The 23,609-nt window shown below is 37.8% G+C and overlaps 1 protein-coding gene across 7 annotated transcripts in view; it reads right to left on the reverse strand.

The window, feature by feature from the left end:
* The window catches only part of ATP11B (ATPase phospholipid transporting 11B (putative)), a 74,015-nt gene that overhangs the window by 49,913 nt on the left and 493 nt on the right, over window positions 1-23,609 (reverse strand). For all 7 annotated transcript variants that reach the window (XM_075157305.1, XM_075157306.1, XM_075157303.1 and 4 more), the window contains exons 2-4: window positions 7,614-7,730; window positions 6,694-6,783; window positions 3,472-3,552 (exon numbers count right to left, since the gene is read on the reverse strand). In XM_075157305.1, the coding sequence (XP_075013406.1) occupies window positions 3,472-3,552; window positions 6,694-6,783; window positions 7,614-7,730 (288 nt within the window). The remainder of the gene's footprint in view (window positions 1-3,471; window positions 3,553-6,693; window positions 6,784-7,613; window positions 7,731-23,609) is intronic.

A 23,609-nucleotide genomic window follows, 5' to 3' on the forward strand; every position in this document is an offset into this window, starting at 1 on the left:
TCTAGGTACTGTTTGGAAAGCCCCATAAGCAAGCACAAGAAATGGATCAGTCTATGCAGAAGTTCAACTGCCTCTTACATCCTGGCAAGACTTCTACAACTGCTTTGCAATAAGAGAGACATTTCCTAAAATGCTTTTCTGTAGGTATAAAAATGTGAGTTAAAAACACTTCCTTGGAAGTTTGCAGACAGAAGAAGAGGGCCTCTCTGAAACGGCAGACATAATCCCAACTCATCCTAGAATGCTACAAACATCATATATGAATGTCATAATACAAAGTATTAATGCATATGCAGTTTGGAGAATTCTGCAGTTGACTGGAGTTTGGAGAAAAGTTATATGATGAATTTAGCATGTTAAGAGTATAGTTTTGCAGTTCTACCTTCATGCTCCTCCACTGTTACTAGCACAAATGAGTAAGGACAGCACAGCTGCACTACCTAGGTTTAAAAAAAAAAAAAAAAAAAAGGAGGAAAGCTTTATACTCCAACTGCTTAAAAATAAATAATTAGTAAGTGTGTAGTAATAGCAGCCACACAGAGAGATACTGGGAAATCAGAATCCTAAAGAGTCTTACTTAGGGGTTTTAAGAGCCCTTCCTAATCAGTACAAAAAAGCATCAAGAGTCAGTACCTACAGCTCCTTGTTAAAGGTGACTGACAGAAGAAAACAAGGATTTAACTAACATCCAGTAACCTTGGGGCATTTGTCTCATAAACCTGAACAGCTGAGCAATATGGGCATTTGGCAAAGAACTGAAATTTACCTTCTTTAGAAAGTACAGATTTCAGCGCTTTCTCCATCTGACACCTATTGCCTACAACACCAGGGAATTCTTAAGAGCCAACTTACTGTGGTCGGTTTAAATTCCCCCAAAATTTACCTACTGCGGCATTTTTGAGAGAGTTCCTTATCCTCACTTGCAAATGTTACAAAAATATTGTTAAAAACAAAGATGCAGTAGGAATACAGGGAATTATGCTTAACTGCATGAACAGAAACTAAAGATTAAAACCCCTCAATTAAATTATATTCTTAAGTCCTGCTTAAATAACTGCATCAATGTACCCGAGAAAAGGACAAAATTAAAACAGGCCTGCATATTATATTACCAGGTTTTTCATTCTCAGTTTAGGTCTGTAGTTAATCAAAACCTGCGAAGTAATTGTTTCTAATTTACCTGACAGTCATGTAAACATCTGTGTCCAATCAGCTTGTTTGCTAAATACCTATGAACTTATTGAAATGGACTAAGTTCCCTAAAGTTCTTCAGGAAATACCTTTATACTGTAGTATTTTGTTTTGGTTTTTTTTTTAAACGTTAATTTTTGTTTTATTTTTATTCATTTTATTTTCTAATTTTGGACTCCTCTGAGGACAGCATATGCATCTTCATAGGCATAAGGAGGAAAGCGCTCTGGCTAACAAGATAGACAAAATGACACAGCATGAGTTGCATCACTTTGCAGTCCTGTATGTCCTTCTTCTGACCTAGGTGCAATTACACTTCTAAGAAGAAAAAGTTCTATCTCCTTGGCTGAGATTAAAATAAGGCTGAGTTTTGAGGTTTGCTAGAGGTGCCACGTTAATGGGCCTTCTGGAAGCAGGGGAGAGTTTTTCCACCCACTGCTAGGCTTCCCAAAACCACATGTGGTTCATGCTTCTATTCTTCCCCTTCATCTTTTGAGAGACTACTACGTTATAGTTTAACATTTAACCTGATGTAACTTCGTATAGAACCAGTGCCCCACAGCTTTCAAAAGGGGCTTCTTCCCCTAAAATCTCTTCCTATTCCACTTCTGGTTTCAGAGAAAATGGGAGCTGGTTTTGAGACCATACTGGGTATTTTCCCCTCTGCATTCCAACAGATTTATCTTTCTTCCTTGTCCAAGGGCAGCCTATTGGAAATAGCACACTGAACTGTCTTTCCAAGGTAAGAGTTTGTGAATATTGTTTGCCTACTTTGCAGCAGGTAGGATAAACACAAGAGTCCATTAGATCAGTTTAGGTGGTTCCAATAGTCCTTGCAGAGATCTTGAGACAATCAGAAAAACTCTTGATGCATGGCAAGTCATGAATGATTTGAAACTTCTAGAAGGAATGCCAGAATCTCTATTCTTTGCAATTGATGGTAAGATACTTAAATTTCCCAGTATAAGATTGGACATCTGGAAACAAGGTGGTAATAGATTATTTTGGACTATTTTAGACTTATACAAGTCCAACTTCTTTCTGGGGAAAAAAAAAAATTTAGTATTTATAACTAAGTTGCACAATCTCTTTCAGTTCACACAGCTTTAAGGGATATTTTCCATTGCCTATTCATGACTATAGATCTTGAACATGTGATTTTTTGCGGGTGATTATAACAACTGCAATTGAATAGGATTAGGGCACTCTACGTGTATGAACTGTACAGCAACAAGATGAAATGTTAGTTCAAATATTACTCCAGCATTAAGATCTCCTCTGCCCAAACACCATTCTATCCGCTTGAAAGCTAGAGCTATTTTTACTTTTGCTCTATTTCAGGATGGCTTTGGGTCTTAGTGGCACAGAAAGCAAATTGAAATTCCAGTTGTAGCTCCATAACAGTCTCCTGCTTACTTTTCAGTTGCTATGACTGCATCTCTTCCCCAGACAGCACTGTCAAACCCTTTGAAGGGGATAGTTCCTGAAAATTACCTCCCTGTAGAAGAGATTATAGTTTCTAGCCACATCACCTCTTTATTTATGTGCTTGTTTCTTTCTCCTTTTGCTTTAAGGGTTTAAAGAAACCAGATTTTTTTCTTTCTCTCTCCCGCCCCCCCCCCCCCCCCCTTTTAAACATTCTCCTTCCAGGGGCTCTAGGTCTTAGTAGGATGTAGTATGATGCTTGAACAAGATTTCTATTAAACTCATACTTAGAAGATTTTTCATATTTCAAGTGCTCCAAAATGTTTTATGCAACCAAAGATAAAGAAAACAAAACCAGAAGCTTTCTAAACTGGACCTTTGGTACAGGATTACAGTTAATATATATTTTACGCCAAGAAATGTACTCCTTGGGGCAAAATTTGCCTTTTAACTACTGACAAACATGAATTGCACCATTGCTTCATCTACCCAAGCTCCTTTCTCAGTGTGTCATGTGGGAGGATTGGTTTTAATATGCAGCAAGGTGTGCCAAAGGAATAAGCGAGCAGCTTTCAGAAAAGGTCTTATAACAAGTGACATGTAATGTTTAGACAAAAATGCTGTCTGACAGTCATTCACTGTCCGTTTAAGGGTACTGCAGTGAGTCACTGAGCGCCTGACAACTAACCAAAATGCTCCAGTTCAAGCATCTAACTAGAAACATTAAATACAAAATCCTTTCTAAAATGACACCTTTTTTATTTATTTTTAGTATCTAAACATTATCTTGGTCAGACTTCGTTAAGTAACTTTACCTTGGAAAGACTTCATGCTACAAAATTTTTTCCCCTTTACCTGTTTTATGGCTGTCACAGTTATGACAAAGAATAATGGCAATCCACTGGTAATAGGACTGGTAGGGGTATCTATCATGAGCTAAAACAGAAGAAAATATGAAAATTAGCCCCAACTTTATTTTTACAATTGTACTCTCAAAAAATCCCCAATGAAGCAAGATGACAACTATTTTCCAAACTCCTCATTATAACATCTATTTTTACTGCACTTTCTGCAGTATTTCTGGAGCAAAACTCAGTTCCTGACAACTAAATAATACATGTCAATAATGATGCAAACAAAGATTCTAGGGCATAGAACAGACTTAATCACATTTGTAATGCATGTGCCAATTTTAAAAGTCCTTAGTAAAAGGAAGATCTGTTTTCATCCTACAAAGATGAATTCAAAAGTATATTACAAAGGAAGGAAATCTACATTTCGTGAAGCTGTTTCAATACGCTATACAATCCACTGCTTAACAGTAATGTAGAGTATAATAACATCCACTTCAGAAGTGAAAATAAAGTTAAAAATAGTAATTTCCAACAGTTTAGAACTTAGAGAACACTCTTTCTTGGACTGCTCCTCTCTGGTTCCCCCAAGTTAACATGCAGTTTTTACAATTTGTGCTATTATTGCTGGCATGCCAAAAGTGCAGTGTATACACTAAAATTCTGTATGTGAGGGGGATGTTAGTGGTTCTCTGCTGCAGGAAAAAAACAACATGGTCAAGTGCTGTAAAGAAAATATAGACAAGAACTATTCAAAACCATGGACATTGATTTGATCCACTTTACCTGAGACTTATGGCATTGCTTTGGGAACCATTAAAGAAGAAAAAAAAACCAAACAATCATACATGAAGTTTACTCTCTTAAGAGCCAAGAACCTCATAGAGAAAACAGATTATGCCACCTTACAACACATGCATGAGCTATATTTTTTTTTTTTTCACTGAAACACAGACAATTTATAAAACACAACAAAAATCAGATCTAGCCTGCCTGTTCTTCAACTGTAGCATTGCAATTTCAGCTTGGCAAGAAAACCCATGCCAAAAGCATCTGATTTTTGGCTGGATAGGGTTAACCATGATATTTCTGCCATCTATACTCTCTCCTCCTTTCTCAAGAGAGGCTCATATGTGAAAATGGAGCAATTTTTGTGCTGGTGGAATTGTCACGGCAGCCTGTTCCTTTTGGCTCTTTCACCAGAACACCATGGCCCTTACCCTGCTACACAGCTGGACATGCATCCACCACACAACTGGTGTGGAGCCTCACACGACCAAAATGCAGTCTGTCACCATGTTTCTGGCATGCATACGTGAGGTGAACAATGTGGACTGGATTGCGCTGCATGTTTAAAATCACACAACGAGAACTTGCCCCAGCTCTGTCATCCCCAGTGGGATAAGGTGGTAATGACAGACACTGCATCTTGGTCATATGAGATTCATATGACAGAGAAGATACCATGGTGATCAACTTTTAAAGGCACCTTTGCCTTATAAAAAGAAAAACTATTAGGTATTAATGAACTTCCAAATGGGATTTGAATAAAAACAGAATTCCATTCTAACAAATGAACAAAAATGACTGCGAGTTTTCTCATGTTCAGTTTTCAAGAATACAGACATATAGACAAGACATTTCCCATACAAATTAGGGCATTCACTTGAGTCACGAACTGAGAGAACAGGATTACACCTTGAATAGAAGTTCTGCCTTTAGATCCATATTTGTTCACGGACAGCACATTTAGATATTACTGAAGTCTAACAGTTTGAAAGGAATGTGACTCAAAATTGAACTGAAGAGTTAAATTTGCATTAAAAAGAAATAAAAGATTTAAAAATGCAACACCGTCTGTGGTTACTGTAAGTAACATTTATGTTCCATCTCCAGCACGCCCCCATCTTCCTCATGCTACAATATGTTAAGCAGCATCGTAACAGGAACATCAAAGCCAATATCCTTCACTGGGAAGATGGGATGGGCAATGCATTCTGTTAGACTAAGTTAGAACTATATGACTTTAGTAACTCCCAACACAGGAATTTTCAGCCTATTAGAAAGTTCATTATTTCCAAATGTGAAAGAACAAGAGCAAGAGACACAGGAGGCAATGCATTAAAAATTGCAGAACTGGCCCTGCTACGGACATCTTGCACGATCACAGAGTGTCTTATGAACTCTTCACTATTCCTGTTTTTTGTCAAATGAGGTACCATCTTTTTCAGATACATACTGTAAATGTTAGTTAATCACTATGGAATGCTGTACATGTTCAAAGCATTCTATTTTATAATGAAAGAAAAGTTTGTGTACCCCAAAATCTTGCCTCTGTCTCATATATTAATTGGTCTTTCAAAAGCTATTATGTCTCCTTACAACCTTTCTCTCACTTATCTTTCATCTACTAAATCTGCAATAGCTCACCAGAATTCAAGTACAATTTCAGAGTTGGAGGTGCAAAGATCACAGAAAATTTACAGACTGTCATACTTTTAATATACTTGTGGATGTTCTTAATTAGAAGAAATACACTGCTACAAAAGCCACAGTAATATTTCTGACCTATACGGTATCAGCAACATCAACCGATGTCTTCAAAACTGACAAACTGTCAATTCTAGCTGTAAATTTTTATGTGTTCATTTTATCTGAACAAATTGAATTTGAGGATCTTAGAACTGCATGACAATAGTGTGTTGATTTACAAAAGCAAGATTCCACCTACAACGAGAAAATATAATAATCTATGCTCAGCTCAAGAGCAAGCATACTGCCCAATTTGATGCAAGTGAACTCGAATGTCTGCATTTCTGCACACTAAGGTCCAAGAAGCACTTAAAAACACACAGAGTAAAACTCTTGCTTTATTCAACTACCACCAATGGCCACAAAAATCAAAAAGCATCTTTGGAATTTTATTACTAACTTAACAGATCTAAAATTGTATTTTGAGGCAGACAATTGAGTCCCTGCGCTGGCAGTGCAATGGACTTTGAAGCTGCACACTTAAATATATTAGCATTCATGAAGATAAAATGTAAGTACAGTACTTAAATTTGAACATAATTCTTTTTAAAGTTATGTTATTTTCCCAGAGAAGCTGGAAATGTGTTGTTTTTATAGACAGAATATGTAAGTACAGAAGTTAAATTCACAGAACAAAAATTAGTGGCAGAATTTACAACATAGATTGCTATTTCCTGAGTATTATTCAACTTACCTGAACCAAAAATATAATCAGAAAATAAAAGTTGGCTACTCTTCTGAACTGCTCAAATAAGTTTTTTGGAACAAAATTCCACACTGTATACTGAAGGGAAAAAAGGGAGAGAGAGAGAACAGTTATGACATACTGAACAATTTTTCAGTGAAATTCAGTTCTGCTCCCATTAAACTCTCTTAACCTAAACCTTTTCATTTTCCATCTCCCCTCCCCCAAACCTTCTTCTGGTCTTGTCCTACTCCCACCCAGAACTGCTGTATCCAACTCTCTTTTTTTTTTCAGTACAGCTAGCAGGGAAGCAGGGTTAGCAACTGCATTGCCTTTACAGTCAAAGTTTTAAATGTTCTCCTACCAACCGGGATAGGAGCAGCTGGAGTCATTTGGCTGCTTGCATCCTGGCTAGCAGAGAAGAAATTAATTCTTGCAGCTGTAACTTTCTCTCCTACATTACAGCGACAAGACTCATCCCCACCATCAGTTCTATTGATTCCAATCCAAAGTCACACTAGGAGGGAATCTGCAATTGCAGTCCATTGCTGATTTATTTTATGCAGAGTACTAGCATACAATTTGGCTATTTCATAAATCCTCACAACCAGCTTCATCTCTTCTTTTAAGTGGTTCTGTGCATCACATCCAGACCCAGGCAAGACTGGTTTAAAACCTATTTTTCTTCAGAAATCCTGACTAAAATGCTTAATTGTTCTGTACTTAGTCAGGTTCTGAGGAAAGAGAGATGAGAGCAGGAGAAAAACTACATAGGAAGCAACCTAGCTTTTTCCTCAAAAAAGTTTAGAGCTTGTTTCATTTTGAATATTGTATACGTGCCATTAGACATAATACACACATGCACATTCACTACACAACTTCTTAAGTAACATATCAAGTGGTTTTCCCATGACAAATTGATTCCTTACCTTGGATGATATGATTCTGTTGTCCGCAAACTTCTGAGGAACATAGTGGCCATGCTGGGGAAAACGATTTGCTATATAAATAGTTCTTGTATCGCTTTGATGCGGTGGGTCAAAACCCTAAAATACAAAATAAAAAAGAAGATCATCAAGAAAGGCTATTTTATTAACTGTAGTTTTGTAAAATCGTTATCTTTGTGCTGAAAAAAGATATCCAATATCAAGCAGCAGTTTTAGAATAGCGGCTTTTGAATAGGAAACAAAATTAACATGTAAATTAAAGTCTGCTGTGTCCAGAGAATTTTTAAAAATTGGGGTGGGGGGGGGGAATCTCAATTTTGAGGTTGTATACTCATTCTGGAAAATGGAAGAAAAAATCCTAAGTCTCAAAAAGGATAGAGAATACACGCTATTATGCAAACTTGAAACCCTGTGAAACTTAAAAAAGAAGAAACAGAAATGGAGATGAAAACATATTTAAATTACAAAACCTCACAGCCGCGCTCAAGATAACTCTAATAAAATAGATTATGAGAAAAGTAAAAGGTCAAAACAAACAAGTCATACTAGTATGCTGTGATAACTGGATTTCGAAGATTCTCACCAGCTTAAAAATAAAAGCATATGCATCTGACTAGACAATAGTATTTTTTCAAACAAGTTCTATCTCCAAGAACTAACATTTTGTCTAACCTCAAATGCGATTTCCTGCCATTACCACCAATTCATACATGAGTGGTAGCAACAATAAAAGCAAACTCAAAAAAACAAAGGATACTCAGAAACACTTATCCATAGTTTTCTGCCAAAACAGAAGATCTGAATGAGGTCCCTTGGAACCAAAGCCCTGTTTCAGGTCTAATGGTCAGTATTTTCATCATCTGCCTCTGCGAGGGGAAGGGGAATACAGGTGTTAAATTTGCAGATGACACCACCTCAGGACTGCAAGAACACCAAATGACAAGAAAAAATTCAAAATCATCTTGACCAACTAGATGCACGGAAGACTGAAAGATACAACAGTTCGAAACAATTAACTGCATCTACAAAAAAGAGAATAAAAGCCCATACAGCAGTTCTGTAGAAAAAGATCAAAAGGCTATAGCTGATCACAGGCTGAATGTGAGTCAGTAATGTCACCCCATTGAGGAAAAGGCCTTCAGTACTAAGGAGGCTGGAGGAGGAATGGGAGCCACAGCTGCACAGCATCCAGAGGAGTGGAACATGAGCAACAAGAGATCCTGAAAACATGACATATAACGCAAGGCTGAACAATCTAAAAAGCAAAGAGCAAACAAGTTAGAGTCATTTAGCCTAGAGGAGAGGAAACCTGGGATATACTAGCACATCTTCCAATATATAAAAGACCGTTCCACTGAGGAAAGTGGTCATCTGAAGGACAAAGAAGAAACAGAAGTAGGCTTAAGTTGCAGCTAGGAAAACTTAGTTTGGATATTGGAAAAACAAACAAAAATTCCTTTCTCATGGAAAGGAATAATTAAAAAGCAAAATAAGTCACATGGGAAGGTTGCAATGTCTCTGTAACACAAGGGCTTATATCTAGGTCATTCAAGTCTATCTTTAATTGAGCCTTTCCTGGGGCTACATGACTCACCAGAACCCTTCCTAGCTCTAACGTTCTGACCTGGAGAAGCAGGTGATGGCAAAAGACAACAAACAAGACAACAAGTAAAACAGTAATAATTCAGGTAACAGGCCAAGAAAATTACTAAAATAAGAAACAAAAAGCTTTAAGACATGGAACAAACTAGCGAAATTAAACTTGGAACTGTTGTTCGATAGGCAATCAATGATTGCCCGGGAAGCGGTGAATTTCAGCATGAGCGTCAGACATTCCTAATCTTAGAACCGACTTTGTGCTGTATACACAGTCTCCTTGCTCTTCGATGCCAAGTGAAAGGACAACTGATGAAACAGGTAGAAAGGGCATTACCAGTTCCACTACTGGAGGTGAGGAAACTACCTTTGCAGTTGTATTGCTCTCCTTGTGAAACCAGGCTCAGACCTTGATTTATGTCAAATAAAAACTGACACTTCACAGAACTCCAACAGAAGATATTCTGCACCAGTTAACTAGAGGGTGATGAACAGTGAGCACAATGAGCTACATAAAAAATGGCTGGTATAACCAACCAAGAATTTTCTTTAATCGATAAAGTTCTCTAGCACAGGGCATTAGGTAAGTTCACATTCAGGATGGTGTCATTTTAAAGTAAAGGAATAATTTAAAAATTCTCTCAAACATATAAATTTTTGTATTTGGCATCATTACTACAGAAACATTCTGCTTCAGAAAGGAAGAGGTCCAGAAGAAAGAAGGGAGAAAGAAAGGAAGGGGGATTTTTCAAAGAGATTTGAAGGAGAATAAACTTTAGATGACAAGCAGTGGAAGGCTGCTCTAGTCACACGTCCCATTGTGAAAGCTTGTTTAAAGATAAGAGTGGAGCAGGGAGACAAAAAGTAGATAGGGGAAAGGACTGGAAAGAATATATAGGGTGCCAAAAGCAAAAAAAAAGGAACTGTTCACAACTTAAGAAAAGAAATACAAGTTTAAGAAAAAAAATACAAGCATGAAAGTAAGATGAAAAAAATGTACCTGTTAAATGCTGACACAAAATTTAAAAAGAGAATGTTTGTAGCAGAAGCATTTTGGATACCTGACATTAGTGACACATTATTTCTAAATCAATCTGAAGATGCAACAATAAAAGTGTTTTGCAAGCAAGAAAAAATGCGCTTCATTAGTAAGACTAGGTACATAGCTCTTTTCTATCTCAGAAAATGTCTGGCACTCACAAAATGCCAGACATCCTCACTTTGGAAAGTCATACTCTACAGTCGGAAAAAAATCCTCTCTAAATCAAACAGATGTAAAGCAGAGACAAAACAGAAGGAGCAAAGAAAGGGACTAGCAGTCTTCTGATGGTGATAAATGCTAATCTCCATGCCACTTGCTGAAAGTTATTAAAAGAGAAATGAAAAATTTCAGAGTGACTAGGGTATCACTGAATTTTTTCCAAAGTATTTATACGCCCCTTTTAGGCCACTATCTGAGCACCTAAAAGTTGATGAGCTTAATGACATTTTTACTATAAAGAGTAAAGACCTCCATACAACCCAAGCCTAACTGCACAAGCACTTCTATCAGAGGAGAATACCTCCGCTGAAGCAGACTCAATTGATCAAAAGCGAGGAATCTATTTTCCAAACCAGAATCTCAGGCCATACGAGTTTACAGGTGCAGTTGTGGAGCTAACACAGCTTAAAATTGCAGTCTATACACATTATAACTCTGTTTTGTTGAAATTTATCATGGAGAAAGTGCAAAAGCTGCGCAGTCAGCAGATCTATGGAGATGGCAATGCCCAAGCAAGGCAGGCTGGGGACAAGAACCTCTTCAAGTTGTCAGAGGTATGGTTGGAAAAAGACACATCCTTAACAACCTTAGTGACTTGACTGTAGGCACAGCAGGAAGTAAGTGTCAGAGCTGGGAACAGAACCCAGATCTCCTAAGTTTCACATCTGTAACTATGAAAGATCATTTGAAATTACCTAACAACCCTGTCATCACATAGTTATCTGGTGAGACTGCAACCAAGCAGATCTTCCAGAGAAATTTTAATTACACATCTCTCCAAAGAAAATTCTACACAGACGTTTGTAGTGGTTTAACCCCAGCCAGCAGCTAAACACCACACAGCCGCTCGCTCACTCCCCCCCCACAAGTGGGATGGGGAGAGAATCGGACAAAAAAAAGTAAAATTTGTGGATTGAGATAAAGTCAGTTTAATAGAACTGAAAAGGAAGGGAATAATAATTATAATAATAACAATAATAATAATAATAATAATAATAATAATAATAATAATAGGATAGACAAAATACGTGATGCACAATGCAATTGCTCACCACCTGCTGACTGATGCCCAGCCAGTTCCCAAGGAGCGGTCACTGCTCCCTGGCCAACTCCCCCAACTTATATACTGAGCATGACGTCATATGGTATGGAATACCCCGTTAGTCAGTTGGGTCAGCTGTCCTGGCTATGCTCCCTCCCAGCTTCTTGTGCACCTTGCAGACACGGGAAGCTGAAAAGTCCTTGACTATGTAAGCACTACTTAGCAACAACTAAAACATCAGTGTGTTATCAACGTTATTCTCATCCTAAATCCAAAACACAGCACTATACCAGCTAGTAGGAAGAAAATTAACTCTGTTCCAGCTGAAACCAGGAAAACGTTAAACTTAATTGTTCAAGAATGGAAATGCCTTTAATTTTTCTGTAACTATGGGGCTAGTCAGAGATTCCGCTCCTGACACAAAACTGATTTGTAGTCCAAATTTCTGCCCAGCAAAGGGATTTTGCATAGTACCTATATGCAAGCCAGCAAAGAGATGCAGAAAGCACACTGTTTCCTAATTTCACTTACTAGAGAGTTCTTTCTCTTTCTGTCATTATCAGACTCAGCTGCAAAACTAGGGTAACATGCCCTTGTCAAAAGGATTTCTGCAGCTAAATAGCATGAGCAGAGAATCCCTGAATTAAATTTTAAGTCTTGCAAAAAGATTCAGTTGTCACCAATATCTTTCAACAAAAGTTAACTTTCCTGCAGTTATCTAGCGAAGTGATTTCTACCTAAGTGCATAGATCATTGACTTTGTAACAAATAAAGCTGAGTTTATTACAAAACCTGATATTTAAGACTTCTTAATCAGGTGTAACACATGATCAACTGTAAATAAAATAAAATTTGACCATAAGATGAAGGGTTTGATTCTTCCCCCCCTTCATGCTGCAATTTAAATCTAGATTTCCTGGCTAAAGTTCAGCCATTTAGATGATTTATCAACATAAACCAGGCATTCTTTACCCCTGGAATACAGCGCTCTATTTAATCTTCAATACACGTCTCCCCAGTAGAAATTTTGGACTCAGATAAACTTGACACGTTTGTTTTTGAAAATAGTCTAAACTAATGTCATTTACATACAACACAAAGATGTCTGAGTCAGGCTGATTTACAAAGCACAAACCAAAATAACTTTCTGGGGGGGAAAAAAAAAAGAAAGAAGTGATTTGTCGTTTTCCTTTTTTATAAATTTGTAATGACTCTAATCAAAGTCAAAGTAATTTTTACTAAGCCTCTTCAGCAGTGATTTCATTAGTGTTCTAAAAGTTAGACAAAGACATCCTCTGTGTAATAATTAGGCTCCTTTAAAACAGCATAAAAAACATATCCTGGGGAATGGAGGAGAAATTTTTGACTGTGATTTTAAGCTACTTCTTTCATGAAAGAAACTGGCTTCAACAGCCACCTCTCCTCCAAATAACCCCTTCCTACATTTTGTCTCCATCTCCACCATTGTGCTAGGAGAACTGCCCATGCAGCCAAATAATAAAGTGGACTGGAAAACTGATCCAACCGAAACCCCACCATTTTCCCAGTTGTTTTTTTTTTTTTTTAATGTATCAGTTCCCAAAACAATTGCATGGTCATGCCAATAGCCTGGTGGTATAACAAAAGGGTACAGTGTGGAAGAAGAGTTTTATATTGCTGCTGAGGAAGCATTATTAGCATGAACAACAAATCAGACAACGGGAGAAACTGGCAGAGTAAGCAAAGGAGAAGCAGGACTCCAAAGAAGAGCCTGCCCTCTCAACACCTGCAAGCACAAACAAATAAGAAAAAAAAAAGGTTTCTCAGTCAACTTGTGATACAATATATACTATCTACTGCAGACTCTTATTTCTTAAATACCACCATTAAAAAGCTTAACTTACGGCAGCATGCACATATGCCCTCCCCACACACTCTACAGCACTGAGACAGCAGAAATCCGCAGATCTTTCAGCTGGGATTAGTGACGTGAGAGCAGCACACAACAAATCAATTGCTGTTTCAAGCTTTGCAATACATGAACCGATAATTACAAATCATCTGACAAGCAATTTTTGCTTATGATTTGCATAAAGCTAGTATATTTTAACCTGATCTCCCAGTGTTTCTTATTCATCATTCACAGCTTTTACAGGAAAAAAGGCAAAATTATATTTGCTAAAAGAACTTCTGCTATGTGACCAGTTTTCAGTGAAAGGGGTTTGAAAGAAGGAAGTCTTCCTCCTTTCAAAAACCACACTGAACACTGCTAAGGAAAGTAGTAGTTCCCCCCAAAGCCCTTTGGACGCCACGTACTAGTTAATAAAACTAATAAACAGAAGAAAACTCTGTCTCGGGAAGTCTTTTTCCTGGGGAGGTGACTGACTGACCGTGGCCACAGAAACAGAACACCACATTTCCTGGCAGACAGCCCAAAAGCCTGCTATTACGCTGCAGCCAAGATATATTTTGATTAAAGGTGTTTTGAGGAAATGGATTTTCTTGCTTTGGATTTTTTTCTGAATATACATGGAATACTTTTCCCTTTGTCAGATAAGATGATCTATTCACACTCCATGCACATTTTCAGAAGTCTGTGTAAATTTGTACTTAAAACAGTCAGCCTATAATCCTTTCAGTCATATAACTGGGCAGTAGTCAAACCGAATTTGTCGTATCAAAGGTTAGCGTGAAGGAAGAAACAGCCTCTCACAGCAATTTCAAACACTGCTCTAACAACTAAAGTAGTGAATCAGCTGAAGCACCCTGAGGTTTACATAGCGCCGTGCAATTTGTTCCTCCTCTTTTAAATATCACTGCAGTAAAGAAATAAAACAGTATTAAAAGTCATGCACTATTCATGTAACTTCCTCTTCCCACTTACTATATCTACAGTTGATTAAAATATGTGATAACAAATCATGTTGTAACCTCCCAAAAGACCTATAACCAGACTACATTATTTTGTGAAAGCAAATACTCTAGGAAGCAAGGCCTGAGAAATCATGAAGCAATAATCCTTCCTTCCACAAAGTTAAAAAAATGCCTAGTACTGTATTTAGAAAAGTCATACTGGTGCTTGGAACAAAGTCCCGGTTACATACAGCTCAAGTTGTTCTTATTTTACCTTATTTTGTCAAAATGCCCACAAAAATAACTTGGAAAAACCCCTACTTAAAATTTAAAAAGCCATCTATCTTCTCCTTATTTACCTGCAAAAATAACAATCATGCTAAACTGGCCTCATTCATACTTCCCTGTGCCAGTTTCTCTATTCAGGTGACTGATGCCAAACATACTGGTCTTCTAACATCAGTAAAATCAGAGAGGAAAAGCGAGCTGAGCAGGCAGGTTAGGCTTTCTGACATAGCACTCTCAAAGACTGTTATGACATGTCTGGTTTCCATTAGTAGTGAAGACTTTTATCAGAGATTTAGGTACACTGCTTAGTTTTAAAATACCCCAACTTTGCAGCAATTAAGGAACCAGCTTTCTTATCCACCCCTACAATCCAAATCACAGTATTTACAAAGCATAATCCATTTTGGACATCATACGGTGAAACAAACCTAACACTTTATAACAGCTACTTTTTTGTGACTGTCTCCAACAGAATTCCAAGCTTTGCATTTTTTCTACAGGACTATTGGAATTCTTATCCAAATGCCTGTAATACATTCCTCATCCGTTGCTTTATTTTAGGATGTTCCTTTCACACTCAGACACACAGATTATGAAAATTATCAATAATGAACAGATCCAGTGATACTTTTGCTCTATTTCTTTAGCAGTGATTTTGTTAAGAATAAGAAAAATTTGTACACATCCATATAATTTTGTCAGTCAAACTCTGGACCAAGAAAAAATTATAGGAGTAGTAATGCCAGTTCACACAAAATGAACTTACTGAGTTTTATCTGTCATTAACAGCTCACCAAAAAACTGTGTATCTGTGGGGTGTCAGGACACATCCAACTTTATCAATGTCCTCTAAGTGCACATTCTGTGCTACTTGGATCCAATGGCAAGTTTTAAAAATACTGGCTGTCTATACTGTTGCAGAGAGGAAAATGTGTTAGTAATGAACAACAAATCAGGAAATCACTAAAGGAGAGGAAAATGACTGCAGAGTCTTCTGGCAAGAATCAAACATACACAGGGCAAAGCGGTCTGCACCAAAGATGACAGAAAACAGAGACTTTACAATACATGTATCTTCAACTCTAATAAAGAAAGCAATTAGTTAACATTCAGATTCTAAGAAGCAAGCCTCAATCTCAAACACATGGCTAGTGGCTCCCAAACTACTTTGCAAGGCCATTCAGTGCTCTCTAAATTTTTTCCTTAAAAAAAACCGCATGATGATAAAGGTCCAAGAGGTCTAAGAGAAGTTGAGGCTTGACAGCAGCCGTGGTCCAAAACGTTTTGGTCTTTTGCTGTGATTCCCAAAGAAGTGGGAATGAAGATGCCTTTGAAGTTCCAACTACACAGTTTTAATTTCAGAACTAACAGTTTTCCTCTGTGGGCTCCAGCAATTAGTTATTCTCACCTGCAGTATCATCTCCCTCTTAGACACGTACAAATGGAGATTAGGCAGGATTTTCAAAGCTGAAGGGTGATTTTAGACACCCATCAGGAGGCAATTATAGGGCACCGTATTTTGTAAAATAAGAATTGAGATCTCAAAAATCAATAGCCACTTTTAAGAATGCTGCTCAAAATATTGTACTTGGAACATGGAAAGTGCTACAATTCTGCAATAATCAATCACACAGAAATAGCAGTTACTAAACAAAGTCACACTAAGAAATACAGAACCATTAAGTAAATGAAACAGTAAATGAAACATTCAACACACAAATCCTTCATATACCTTGATTAACCATAGTATCTAAAAAAACAAAAAAAAAAATTTAAAAAAATCTAATTGTATCCTTTCTGCACTGTCCCTGGATTCGTTTAAGTGATTTTATGGCAGAAATATTTTTCTTTGATTTTCAATATTAAATAAGGCATTCAAATCTGTGACAGGTTATGAACTTTGTTTTCACTACAATTAGAAAGCAGTTCCAATTTTGTAGCTAGCAATTTCACTATATATAAAAACTAAATTTGTCAAGTCCATGACAGGACAAATACAGAAGAATTATACATTCCTATGTGCACTATTATCTTAAAAGGAAACGCTGTTTACCCATGCTCTGAAGGGTCATTTATAAAACTATTTTACACAAGCATGAAGGGCTGTTGTTCTGGGCTACTCATATGACCATTATCCCATAGGAATATTGAAAACCACCATTTTCAGTGGTTAGATTGGTTCTAGTAAGCAATAGCTACTTAGGCCAATTAGCTCCTGCACTGCAAGTCCAATTCACATATTCCTTCAGTATGAAAAAAAAACTTTTCAAAAAATTCTTCCCCCAAAACTGCTCCTAGATAATAAATCTTAAGGCTTTTTCAAAATGTGTGCCAAAATCATACTGACAATTGCTCTGACAGTTATTGCTCAACAAATTTAATGGGAAGAGAATTTAGTTCATAGCTAGAACTGTCCAGCTCTTCCTTTTAACATGCTTTGATAAAGCCTGCTCTGTAAAACTTAACATCACAGTTTTAAATCTACTCCATTCATCAAATATCACTTTAAGTTTTAATTCAATTTCAAACATAATTTATGATCTAAGTATCAGTTTAATGTCCTGCTTTTAGACATGTCTACAAAAATAGTTTATCCTTAAAGCTTGCTAAACCTTAAGCTTCCTTTCTATTTTGTTGCAATTCTTTTTCCAAACAGGTATATAAATATCTGCAAAAATTAGCACAGTCATCCATAAAACTAGCACAAAAATGTGCAAAGGGGATAGTAAAAGAGTAACAACATGTAACAACATACAACAAAATATACTTTTTGGTATAAACCATATAAAACTTATTTTCCCTGGTGAAATATTTCAGGATGAAAACAAAGAGCTTGCCTTTTGTCTACATCATTATCTCTCCTTCCCGTTTACAGGAAAGTTCTCCTTTCCCATGCTTATTTTTACTCAAAGTAAACAAGAAAAAAAATCCTCTTAAGTCACAGTACATGGGAGGCCAAGGAATTGCAGGGTTTTGTTTTTTAAATCACGGTGTAGCGTCCGTCCTACTTTCTATCTTTTCTACCATGCTCTGTACTATCGCTAAGCGGTTTTTTTCAACAGCAGTTGAAAAGAGGTTTGTAAAAAAAAAAAAGTCTGGCGGCAAATACGTCACCTGTGTTTAGCTGGAAGATATGACCTTGCGTTTACAGAGGCACTTTGTCACATCTATTTTGCTGCAGTTCTTATCTGCTGGCTTACAAACAGATTTTGTGCTAGAAATCAAAGGATTTTTTTTTTAGAGGTATACTGTAGATACATTTTTCCCGGTGAAATAATTACAAAAACAGTCATAACTACTGAGGACACCACAACACAATAAAGAAAAACAGATGGCAGATCACTAGTGAAAGGCACAAGTCACGATGCTTTTAATGAAATTTAAACACATTATTATATGTTTTCCGTATAACTCCTATCTCTCCACCCCAGAAGCAAACAAAAGTTTTAATGAGTTCAGCCAGCCCATCCAAAACTAGAAAGCCAAATCCCAATGATATCCAAAACACATGTTGAATGTTATTTCATTCAGCACATACTTACTTGCCTTAGATTATGAATTCTACCTTCTGATGAGAGTTCAGAGGCAATCTCTTAGCAATAAACAGAGGCATCCACCCTGACCATGCTCCCACCCCACCAGATACCACCTACTGACCAGAACACAAAAAGCTTTTGCTCTTTGTCAACAAAATAATACTTTTCTCCCTCAGTCACATAAAACATAAATAGACAGTAGCTATTAAGGGAGCAGGACCCTGTTAGTGCAGGAATATCAGACAGTCAATGAAATGGTCATATTATTGTGTGACAAGTGGAAGTCTGGCACAATAACAATTTGCTGCTTAAGAGGCTCATGGCTAGGAAGAAAAAAAAAAAAAGGATGGGACAAGATGCAGGTCAAACATCCAAGTCTCACAGAAAGGCAGCACATCAGACAAGTCTGATTTTCCCATTTTTAAAATGGTCTTTGAAAGAAATAGTGTCAAGACTGGTTTGATTAGGTTTTGGTAGGCAATTTTTAAGTTTAGAGTTTAATTTTTATGAGATAAGATTTAGAAATTACACACAGGACAGAACGGATGTCTCCGTTTGGAACGGACAGCTGGCTGAAGACAGGGCCAGGTTCTGCACACTTTGGAACACACTGTGCTACAAATGTATTAGCCTTCAGCAGTCACAGAATATAAAAAGAAAATAAGGTTAAAAGACCCAAACACAATGGGAGGACTAGTCCAGCAGATCACAGAACATCTCTAGCAAAAAAATAGGGCCACATTTTCTCCTGTATGAAGGTTCATGAGGGGGGTCATTAACGCCCAGTTCTCAAACTACTCTAACCAAAGCAGTGCAACCTTCGCGCTGCTCTAACACGCATCTCACTGATCCTTCATGACAATACAGAAGGTATTACCTGGACAGTCTGAACCAGAGGAACTCTTTTGAGCAAATACGCATTTATTTTTCTAGTATACAATAACAAATACCCACTTAATTTTAGCCAAAAAGGGGAACAGGCTTCAATGACAAGTACGAAAAGGGGGAAATTATGCTCCAGAAAAGCAACGTCATCTCAGAAGCTAGGATTCTCAGTCACTGGATTAGTTCAAAGTACTTTCAGTATTCAAAAAATACAGGGAATTCTTTGGGGAAAAAAAAGAAGTAACCACATGGGTTCAATTCTATAAAATGATTAAATGAAAATAATACACACATGTCAGTGCAAACAACGAGATCAAATGCTGCCCACCTTGTTCAGAATGCCAATAACCGCAAGTTATCACAGAATACCATCTGCCCCTCTCAGAACACCTTAACAGATACCAACACCTGGAAGGAAAGGGAAGAACATCCCAAACATACAGTCCTCTAGCGCTAATCTATTGGAGAACATTTCCCTTATTCGTAGAAGTTTTTCATTAGAACGCATCCAAAAGATGAACAAGGACACTCGTAGAGATATTGTCCTGGGAGGGGGGCTGTGGGGTGTGACGGGGACAACCAACACAAAACAGTCAAAAACATCCCCTATGATCACCTCTCAATGCAGGCTATGTAGAACTTTCAGACTAGATGAAAGCCTGAAACCATTTCATAACCATAAAATAAAATAGTCCCGTAACTAGGTTTTCCAGTTAAAAGACATCGATCCAAAGGAATTAATCTATACATTTTGTCTTTGACTTCCAGTTAAATATCAAAGCTGCATTTGCCAGAAAACCTTGTTCTGCATAGCATAGAACTTGTTGTCAGTGCACAACAGCATTCAGGTTATTAAATTGTAGGAAGAAGATACTCTGCCAAATACAGCATAATTCTGCTTCTCTTGAACGGCCATGTATAAAAGAAGGACCAGGCAGGTAGCTCTTAGCTTTTCTCCATGCAGTATCTTTTGTACATCATTGCACTGTTATCTAACAGATCAAAAGGCTCAAACTCCACATAATAGCAACCAGAAGGGAAATCCAGAGACCCTTCTTCACTTGACAGGACTGATACTTCAAAATTACGCAGCTAAGATCATACATACAAGGGTATTCTATCACAATTTTTGGAGACCTCCTTGCCAGACAACTGAAGTTGTCATTGCTTTCTGTTAATACCACTGCATCAGCCCCTACGCTCCATGTACACCACCGGGACACCAGCACAGTCCAAACGCTGTCACAAATCTACCAAACTAGAAGTGGTACAGAAAGTCACTGAGCATTACAAAATGCCACTTTGTACTCTTGTTTTGTATTGGTACTGCACAAACTTGACCAGCAGAGAGCCACAACAGCGCTCTGCTGTACACAGATCAGCTATGCAGTCTAACCCATCATATTTGGAAATGCAAATAAAATGTAGTGTACTATACCTGAGTATTAATGATGCTTCCTATCAACTGTTGTTTACCCGGTTGCTTTTTTCAAGCAGAGCTGGCTGTGCCTGTGGTGTTACGCAACCCTCAGCAAATCCACATGCCCACTGGCCTTCTGAGATCTCAAGGTAACAGAGCTGGAACTCGGGCATCTTTCCTGCTCAAAGCTTGTCTTTTAAATACATCAGGACATTTTACTCAAAGCAATGAATTGTACTCCATTTGTCTCTATTTTTTTTTTATTAAAACTTAAGTGCTTCCAACTATTAACTAGATAATGATATTATAATATAATAATACTAACTAGAAAATTGCGCGCTGTTAATGACTTATTACACAGTTTATTTAGTAGGGGACAGCATTAGATGAACAAAAACTGATAAACTGTGTAGGGTGGTGTTAATTGTTTCTGAGCAAACAAAGCAGACTGAAGGGCAAGATACCAAAACAAACTGACAACTTGTAAGAGAGTCCCGCATAGGCACTGAGGACTGAGCAACAGTATTACTGTCACCAATTTCTGTCGTATGACAAATCACTGAAAAGACAAATAACAGCTCAGAAAACTGTTTTGGACTTGTACGACCATAATAAAGACGAAGAAAGTCTTACATTCTCAGCATGTCTCCTGTTCTCAGAGGACTAGTCATCCCTTTATGTAGCTATACAGGCATGCATAGGTCTTCACAGATTAAAGCACAGCAAAGTCACCACTTAAAGAACTTAGCTGAAATAATTTGAATTCCATGCCAGGCCCTCTCATCACCTACTTCTAAGACCACCCACTTAATTTTCCCTGCCCCTTTTGCAACTCTTGAGAACACCATACACACTCAGGACAATCTCATTCATCAGTATATGAAATACTGTCCTCCTAAACAAACAAGAAGTTGCAAAACATTCGTTGGTTTTGTACAGAGAGTATTTAACTACCTAAAAGCATCTTCAGCAAATTACCAGTCCCTCCCCCTTTCCTCAATCCCTTACTACTTTCCAACATTTCTGCACACCAACGTTTTTCTTTTGTACTACTACAACATCCTACTTAAATCACTCCCACATATTTGCCTGGTTCCAACCCTCCTGTATGGAGGAGAACACTTTTTTCAAAACCTGTTGCCACATCAAGCACAGATACAAGTACACGCTCTAACAGCATCCAAACCTACACATGCTTCTCCTCTCCTATAAGAAATAAATCAGACACAGATTTTGCCACCCTTTGATTCCACTATTTCTGCCACCCCACTCTTCCCACTCGCTCTGATTATTTTCTCAGCATCTTCCCCCAGGTTCTCGGCCCTTTGACATTCTTTCAGAAACTAAACATCACAGACATACGAAGAAGCAAATGTATGGTGGGATCTATGTTAAACCAACAATTCACACAGGGATGAGTTGTCCGAGTGTCCTTTGGAAGAAACATGCAGTGATATCTATCTTAGGCCATTTTTCATCTTTAAGAGCTGTGAAACAACCAAGCCATTAATGTCAAACAGTGAGGTTTGTAGAAAAGAAAACACAAAACATGTATCATTGCAGTAATTTTTTTTCCTTAGTACCATATTTAAACTTCTGTTCAAGCATTTTGACTTTTTATTATCCCATTCTTCTACTACACTAAGCCTTCCCTGTCAAAACTAGTGCAAGTTTTAAACAGTTATTTTGCCATCAAACAGTTTCCTTTAGAAGAACAAAAACCCCTTAGTGCTAGGTTTATTGCTCATCTTGTTACACTAGGCTTTTACTTTCTATTAAGGGCAAACATATTTCAGGAAAGCTGGTCAGTGTACTCACAGGGAGAAAAGCAACCATGTTTGATACATGAATTCCTAGCACTGATGCAGTCCTAAGCTAAACTCTACCAAAGACAACATAATGCTGCTTTAAAAACCACACACGCAAACCTCAAGCCACCTTCAAAAGGAAAAAATAATAGCTATGTTACGCCAAACAGGCTTTATTCTAAAAAACATGTGTGTGACTGTAACAGAACAGAAGAGTGCCGTCAGAGCTCAGAGCAATTAATTTCCAGGTCAATATCTCTTGGTGTCACACCAAACTAGTGAGCACTGTCAAGCTGGCACTGAGACCACTACAACAAGCTCTGTACTTCAGACACAGATCTGGGAAAATCTATGGGCCATGGGAAAGGAGGTAGGGGAAGAAAAGGGAAAAAAAAAAACACCCCAAAAAATTACCTTTTTTTGTAAGAAGCGATGTAACAAATTAAACAAATCATTAGTGAGACAGAAGCTTTAACCATTAAAATATAAAAACCTAACTAATGTAAGTTCTCGTACTAACCTGGACAACATCTGTGATGCAAGGTAACTCCAATGAAAGGAAAAAGTAAGTTTGAAAATACATCACTCAGAAGGAATTTCTCCCTTTGAGAAAATGCAAGAGAAATAATGCTGGGGGGGGGGGAGGAGGCAGGAAGCTGGCCAACACTTGAATCAAAACAGCCAAACTCAATGTACTTCCCTGCTACAGCATCACAGACATTACAATCACGGCCGCTTAATTTTCCTTGCACGCTGTAATACAAGCACACCAAGTAGTGCCTATTTAGAGAGACACCCTCTATCTGCAGCCTTTTTCAAGTGGTTTCTCCCGCGAAAAGCATTTCACGGATGTTTTTCTTCCATTTCTCTTCACATTCAAAGCCTTAACACACACGTAATGGCAACGGCCGCAAAGCTCTCAGGTACAGGGAAATAAATGAGACAGACGCACGTCAGGTGAAAAAGCCTTGAAAGATTTCGCAACGTGGAGGAGGAGGAGAGGCCAGCAAATCCCTGAAGTGTCGGTCCACAGGAAAAGGCACCGTCATTCCTCCGGGAAAAGAAGTTTGGGGAGCTATTCCCAAAGGGGGCCACAGGTAAGGGAACGCGCTTCCCTCTGTCAACGTGGTTTCAAGAAAAGGAAAAAAAAACCGAAACCAAAAAAACCACAACCCCCCCCAAAAAAAACCCAAACCTGAAACACCCCAAACCCTCCGATACGTCTTAAAAAAAGAAAATTAAAAAATGACAAGAATGATGTAAGTGAAGCCGGCAGGTCTCCCCAGCCCCTACACCTCCCCGCTCCCGGC

Source organism: Calonectris borealis, chromosome 9 (assembly GCF_964195595.1).
Source record: "Calonectris borealis chromosome 9, bCalBor7.hap1.2, whole genome shotgun sequence".
Lineage (NCBI taxonomy): Eukaryota > Metazoa > Chordata > Aves > Procellariiformes > Procellariidae > Calonectris > Calonectris borealis.